Source organism: Terrapene carolina, unplaced genomic scaffold (genome assembly GCF_002925995.2).
Source record: "Terrapene carolina triunguis isolate 2854851 unplaced genomic scaffold, T_m_triunguis-2.0 Scaffold715, whole genome shotgun sequence".
Taxonomy (NCBI): Eukaryota; Metazoa; Chordata; order Testudines; family Emydidae; genus Terrapene; species Terrapene triunguis.
The window spans coordinates 1,164,193-1,171,624 of NW_020665066.1; the positions used below are offsets into that span (position 1 = coordinate 1,164,193).

General features: G+C 41.2%; 1 protein-coding gene across 3 annotated transcripts in view; it reads right to left on the minus strand.

The window, feature by feature from the left end:
- SERGEF (secretion regulating guanine nucleotide exchange factor) overlaps positions 1-7,432 on the minus strand; it is a 259,257-nt gene that overhangs the window by 233,636 nt on the left and 18,189 nt on the right. For all 3 annotated transcript variants that reach the window (XM_024210433.2, XM_024210432.2, XM_029913589.1), the window contains exons 6-8: positions 6,309-6,422; positions 5,386-5,448; positions 2,723-2,881 (exon numbers count right to left, since the gene is read on the minus strand). In XM_024210433.2, coding sequence (XP_024066201.1) covers positions 2,723-2,881; positions 5,386-5,448; positions 6,309-6,422 — 336 coding nt within the window. The remainder of the gene's footprint in view (positions 1-2,722; positions 2,882-5,385; positions 5,449-6,308; positions 6,423-7,432) is intronic.

Sequence of the window (7,432 nt, forward strand, 5' to 3'; positions counted from 1 at the left end):
CAGGAGGGGAAGTGCCCGAACGGTATTTTCCCGGACATGTTCGGCTTTTTGGCAATTCCCCCCGGACGGGGGTTTGATTACCAAAAAGCCGGACATGTCCGGGAAAAAACAGACATATGGTAACCCTAATTTTGCTGTCTATGAGATGGCTCACCAAAACCAAACAATACAGCCTACCATCTCATTTTCTGGGATTTTTTTTAATACAAATTTTTATTAGTTTTTATATGGTGTAATAAAGCAGATCAAGAAAAAAACAAGCACATGCAGAGCTAGTATTAAGAGGAAATGCAAAAAAAATTAGTCTATTTGTAGACATGAGTACAAAGCTATATTATTTGTTATTTCATCTACCACATCTCATTGCATAGATGTCTTCATAAAGCATAAAATGAGGATAATAATTCCCCCGTCCCCTCCGGGAGTGTTGTGAAAACAAATGGATAAACTTGAGAGTGACTCAGAAGTTATAGTAATGAGGGATCACATAAATACCTAGATTTACGGAGGGATAGAATTCAAACTCCATTAATATTTAGCAGTAGATTAAAGAGGAAATATTTGACCTTTTTAGGCTTCCAACCTTAAAAACAACTAAATCCCATTCCACCAGGTTTTCCTGATGCCTGCAATATAATTTTTAACTGTCCTTTTTATAATAGTCTAAGAAAATCATTTTGGAGTCCACATGTGAGCACAAAATAGTATAGACAGTGTGGTCCTGCTAGCATGCACTTGTATAACTGCAAAGATGACTCATCCAGAATCTCTGTCTAGATTGAGTTCAGTCTTAAGTACTTATATGGCCTTCATTATCACAGTATCTGAACACCTTCCCAGTCTTTAATGTATTTCTCCTCATATTGCCCTCCTGAGGTAAATAAATACTATAATTTTATAGTACATTTAATATTTGATATAATAATTTTCTACATTTTACAGACGGGGAACCAAGGCACAGAGTCTTGCCCAAGATCACACTGAAGTATGTGCAGGACCAGATTTACAGGCAGGCGACCCAGGAGATCGCCTGGGATGCCGGATTCAAGGTGCTGTTTTTGTTGTTAGCAACAAAAGGGAAAATAGAATGCTTGAAGTAAAATGTTTCAGGTATTCATATGTTGATTCATTTTTCACTAACCTCCTAGAATGTTCTGGACCTTTACAGAATCTCATGGAACGTTCCAGACTTTCTGAGAACTACATTTTCCTCAAATCTCCTACAAAGTTGTTAGCCATGCCCTCACAGGTATATAAGGGGCAGGGCATCGCCAGTCAGTCAGTGAGATATAAGAACAAAGTGGACAGCCCAGCTACAATATTATGAACCTTGCTTTACTGTGTAATTGTGAAGGTGTACTTGTGTTTTAAGACTTGAAGGCTGTAAGTAGCAACTAATAAAGGACATATTTAATACGATGCCAGAGATATCTATCGAACCCCTATCTATGCAACAATATTAAAGAACTACTGTTACGTTTTAAGCGTGGTAAAAGAAGTAACGTTTGATGACTTTCTAAGTCTGTGGAACATAGACTTTTGCTCTCCCTAATACTGTCTGTTTCCCCCCCATAGAAAATAAAAGATGTCCCCAAAAAAGCCTTCAGGAGCTCAGTATAGGAAGCAAAAAGCTCAGTTGCAATCTAGTTTGCAGAAAGGGGTAAATTTGATGGGAAAATATCTAAAACAGGACTAGGGTTAATATTCCAATGCTGTCACCTTCTGTAACACTATTTAACACTGGTCCACCCAATGTTGGTGCACAATTCAATTTCTTGATGTTAGTACATTTCAGTTATTCTTAAAATTAAAAAGTTTCTATAAGCTTAGAGGAAATGAATTTTTGTAATTTGCTTACATATGGCATGATTAAGTACAGATTTACAGATCCTAGCATGCAAATTTATTGTCTTATATGACAGGGATAAATCATGCATGCAAATCACGCATCGAAGTTGTGAAATGGGCTACAAATGCAATAAAAAATAAGATACTCAAAAGTTTAACAAATGGAGGGGGGACACCAAAGACACTCCTTGCCTGGGGTGCCATTTGGTCTAGAGCCAGCCCTGAGTATGTGGCCAAGCACGGTCTCCCAATTCCCAGGCTAATTCCCTAACCACCAGATTATCCTTCCTCGCTAACTAATGAAGATCCCACTGCCTGGGAAAACTCCTTGCCTGGGGGAACCACAAGGAGCCTCATCAGTAGGTTTTCCTCAAAGTGTAATTTCTATGGCCTTGATAGAAAACTGCCAGAGGCCTCTCACCAAAGATGACCCTGCAACCTGGAAACTGCAACCAAAATCTTCTACCACTCTGCACGGAACACCACCAGACTCTCTTCTCTCCAAGGACGAGGCTACACCTCGCCCAGATGGCTAGTCCCTTGAACTTCTCACTTACTGGAGAGTTACCCCCTTTCGATCATCTGATGAGCTGAGCTGTTTATGTATATCGGTGCTTTTGCAGCAGCAAGCATCTAAAATAAGCCAGATGCTCTTATTGTATACTAAGTTTTCAGAGAAGCAGGAGTACTCTTGATGGAAAGAAGTCTATTCCCATACTTTTTGAAGATTATCACTGTACAGCTTGATCTGAAAACATCTCTGTGCATCACTATTAACAGTGAGGAAGATCAAATTAAAAACATGTTTTGCCTAGAATAAAGTGGATATTTAAGTATTTGCTTGCATCTTCTGGCTGCTTTTTGGATCTCTTACCTGTTTGTGCCACTACATGCGTCCATCCACTCCAGACTGCTCCAATCTTTTCACTCGAGAAAAAATGAGCATCTATTTTCTGGGGCTCAACAAGAAAAGTCTCTTTACTCACTAGCTGCCCATGTTTGTTGCTACCCCAAACACACAATTCTCCTTCATCTGAAATAAATACAAAAGTAAAGAAATTAGAGAGAAGCTACTTCTGTGAAATATCAACAGACCAAAAAAAATTCAAAGGGAGGGTAATACATTAATTCAGTTTCAATCTTCCTTGTATATTTTCCCCACTATTTATACTCCCCTACAAACAAAAACACACCCTGGAATGTAAAGAAAAAAGAAGCCATAAGGGCCCTCAACACATTTTCCTTTCCCAAGGCAGAACTAATAACTCCTCTGATGCCTCTCTCCACTACAAAGACACTGACTACCATTGAAATAGATTGATGGATAATTACTATTTTTTCTCTATTTGTTTAATTAAAAAAATGCATATACACACACCCCAAAATCACAATGCAAGCTGGGGTGTGAATCTGACCCACATGACCCTGCCACTGAATAACTGTCCACGTGGACCTTGCTGACGCGCATTAACAATTCATTAATGTTCTTTGAGCTAGTCTTCTTTGAAATGGGACTAATCAAAGCACATTAACGAACTGTTAAGAGAAACAATGAATGCCAAAACAGACTTTTTTAGGTTTTCTAAAGCCTAAGGACTCCGTCATTTTTTCAATTAAAAAAGGGGCAGGAGAGGGGAGAAAATCAAGTAATTGACTCTTTTATTTGCCGGGAATTCTTCCCTAGAAAAAATGAAATACACTTTCTCAGGGGAAAAGAAGATGACAGAAATAGCTAATTTCAAGCAAAGAAAAACAGTTACGTTTTTCTAAGGCCATAACCAACATAACATTTGTGTGGCTTACAATTTACTAAGGATGCTACAACAATCTACCTACCGTTAGCCCCTTTTGTACATTTTAATGTGATCCCTGTAATTTGCACACAACCCAAGGCGGTACAGCATATGCCTATAGACCATATAGTTGCTACTATGTTGGATGTAAGTAGTAAGCTGGGCACTGAAGGAGTGAATTAACAGTTTCATCGTCCTTTTTTAAAAATGTGCCATATGTTTTTGTAACAACCCTTTCTACAGTTCTGTAAAACTTTCAAATTAATGGTGTTCCAAGTATCACCAGTAGGTGGCAGGCGAGACTAAGAAGAAATGAAATATACACTAAACAGTGCCTCACATCCATGTAAAAAACCCCTCCAGATTGTAGCTCACTCATAATGTAAAAACAAGTACCGTAGTACCTTGAGTCAAACACACACCTTTAAAAGCTAATGCAGGAGGGAGAGAGACAGAGGTGTTCTATTATTAAATAGCTTTGGATCCTTAGCATCAGGAGCTTTGGTCTTTTTGTAGACAAAAAGGATTGCTTGCTTAATCAAAATCAAGAAAGTAAAAACATGAAAGAATAATCCATTTTCTACTTAAATAAATTCATGTCAGTTACAGACTAGTCCAGTATATATTGATTTTTCCCAGATCAAGGATACCTCAGTCTGCATGTCTTAGAATTCAATAAAACTCACATTTTGCAATGTTTCCATACAAAATTATTGCTCTCTGTAAATTGGCCCAAGTGAATACACTGATGCATAGTTTAGAGCATGTTAGAGATCCCAAACGTGTAGTTTTACTCAAGATTTCATGTCTTCAGAAAGATTAATACATTTTCCATGCCTCAAGATTATAAATCTATAGCATAAGAAGCAACCACCATACATGAGGTCAGGAAGGAATTTTCCCCTAGTCAGATTTGCAGTGACCTTGGGGTTTGTTTGTTTTTTTGACCTTCCTGTGCAGTGCAAGGTGTGGGTTGCATGCTAGGATCATCTGGATATATCTCACTCAATGAATTCCTTGCCATTGTGGGGGCCTCAGTCATTGGTGCACCTCAGTCCCTGCTGTTCTCTGTCTGTGGCACACAACAGTTAGTCTCCTGTCGGTTGTAAATACTTTGGCCTAATTTCAGTTGTTGGCCTGTGATATACAGGAGGTCAGACAAGATGATCTGATGATCGGTTCCACCCTTAAAACTGATGGTACTATGAATCCTGTTTCCCTTCATGCAGAGCAATACTCTAGCTGCCTTTCCATGTGACATGTTGGTTCCTGTTTAGCCAGCACAGAAGAACTGACTGCAGAGTGCAAAAGGTGGTGTTTACAAAAGCGCCTGTATGATTTAGGAGAACACGTCCCACCAAGATCCATTAATAAATCCCGGATTCTGCAACTCTTACTCACAACAGGTAACGCCATGCTTCACAGAATAGCCTTGTTGAAATCAATGAAACTATTCGTGGAGTAAGTGTATCAGAACCTGCCCCCAAATGAATGAAGGGTGCTGGCTAGGATCTCTGGTGTCCAAAGCAAATAAATCCACTTAACTCCATTTTTAGATAATTTACTCTTTCAAACCAGTGAATACCACTGAAGTTATAGCATGCTGTGCTGTGATCCCATCAGATTTTACAAACTAAGCAGAGCCCAGCTAGAACAAAAATTAAAATTCACAAAGTCATAAATATCTAGCTTCTAAATACATTGCCCAAGCTTATTAATACATACATATATTGCTGGGGCCTACCTGTAAGTGACACTGAATGGTAGGAGCTGGCAGTGACTTTTTTCACCTTTACATCTTCCAGACCTAGGAAACATCAGTTCCATGGAATAAGTACAGGCAAGACACATCTCTATGCCCAGATCCGTTGTAGTACAGAATAGAACTATATTACTTCAGAAATTGCACCATGAGTGCTGTGTATTATGTATTTTACATCAGAAGGTCTCAGCTTATGGAACACAAATCCCAAGGAAGTCAGCATTATTTGTCCAGGGGATTCTGAATCTGTGTTCCCATTCCATACCACACCACAGATACACTGCAAATGACTGTGCCAGTTCCTGAGGACATATTTAAAATGTGGTGCTGATGATGTGTTTCTGTGAGGAAGGGGAAATCCAGACCCTGAGCCCAGGCCATGCCAGTTCACACTGGAACACCAACACCAGTGTTACAGAGATACGCCGGGGAACATAGAAGGGAAACCTGTCTGCAAGCCACAGCACATCTGCAGAGCCACTCCAGGGAGGTTACCATGGCCACTCACACCCCTGTAATGTGAGACAGACAGGAGGGTCCATGGAGTGTCAAAGTCCCACTCCCAGCACATCAGCCCACTCATGTTCCAACCCCGCCATGCTGCCACAGAACACAGCTCCCTTACATCCACATCCCCTCCTTGCACACAACAGCTGCCCTAGTTCCCACCGTGTCCAAGCAGGATGGGGTCTGGATTTGCCCCTTACCCAGCATCAATGAATTCATTACTTCTGTAATGACCTTCTGTAATGAATCTGAATCACTGCAAAATTATGGGACGCGTAGAGAACACACCAGGAGGGCTTATAGAAAAGGTGCATTGTTTGTATGTATGTACATGGTCTATATATTACTGTTCCCAGTGCTACTGTCTTTACAAAGAAAAAGTGTGATTCTTTAGTTACCTGTTACTTTACAAGGTTCTTTTGCTGTCAAGAAGGAAGGGATCATTTTCCCTTGGCTTGCCCGGTTTGCCCGAGAAGCCATGCCTGTTCCCCATTGGAACACCATGCCGGTTTCTTCTCAGTGCGAGCATACAAAGGGAAATTAAAACACAGAGATTACTGACAAATTCAGTTGACTGTCTTTTCGCTTGTTAACTAATTTCAAAAGAGTGTTTGCTTGGCTTAGGTTATATTGGTGTTAATTAAAACGTTATCTATAAAGAATACTACTTTCCACTTATATAACCCTTTTCATCCCAAACACACTTTACACACATTGAATGAATCCTGACAAGGCCTCCAAGAGGCAGGTGGTTATTAATCTCCTTTTATAAATGGGAAACCTGAACCAAAGAGGGGTACATGTCTTGCTCTAAATCCCTGAGGGCTACATTGTGGAGTTGCTTAGGACTCACGGTCAGGAAAATTGTGTATTTGCACTGCCTCAAGAGAGGATATGGGACTGAACTGTGATTCAAAGAATCACAGTTAAGTCCCACAATTCAGCCTCCTGGGGAGAAATAAATTCTGCCAGCCCTTTACCTGGCACAGCTTACTACCCCCTCCATACCAACTCAGCTGTGCTGGCCAACATGTTGGGAAGCAGTCAAGGCTCCACTGACTTCCCACCCCTATACATCCACTTGCAAAGCAGTGGGGAGTAACAACCCCACAGTGGCTGATTTCCCTGCTACACTGTGACCTAACCTCTTATGCCCAGTAGTCCTCTGCTCAGACCCCTACAGCTGGACATAATTTAGCCCAGAGGATACAAGTATCAGGATCTGGATTATAATTGAGAATCGTGGTCAGAGCTCAGGGGTGCATGATTCCTAGTTCTTGTTCCAACCACTAGACTACACACTTCTTCCAATCTCTATCTCAACCCTTTACCCCTTCACCCAATACCCAACTGTCAAACTCATATGCAAGTAACAACAAGAAAGCAACGTGCTGACTGTCAGGGCCGGCTCTGGCTTTGCCGCCCCAGGCAAAAAAGCCTCCGGCCGCCCCCCCAGCGGCCGGGGGGAGGGCGCCGGAGGGGAGGGCGGCTGGAGCCCCGGGAGGAGGGCGGTGAGCCCCGG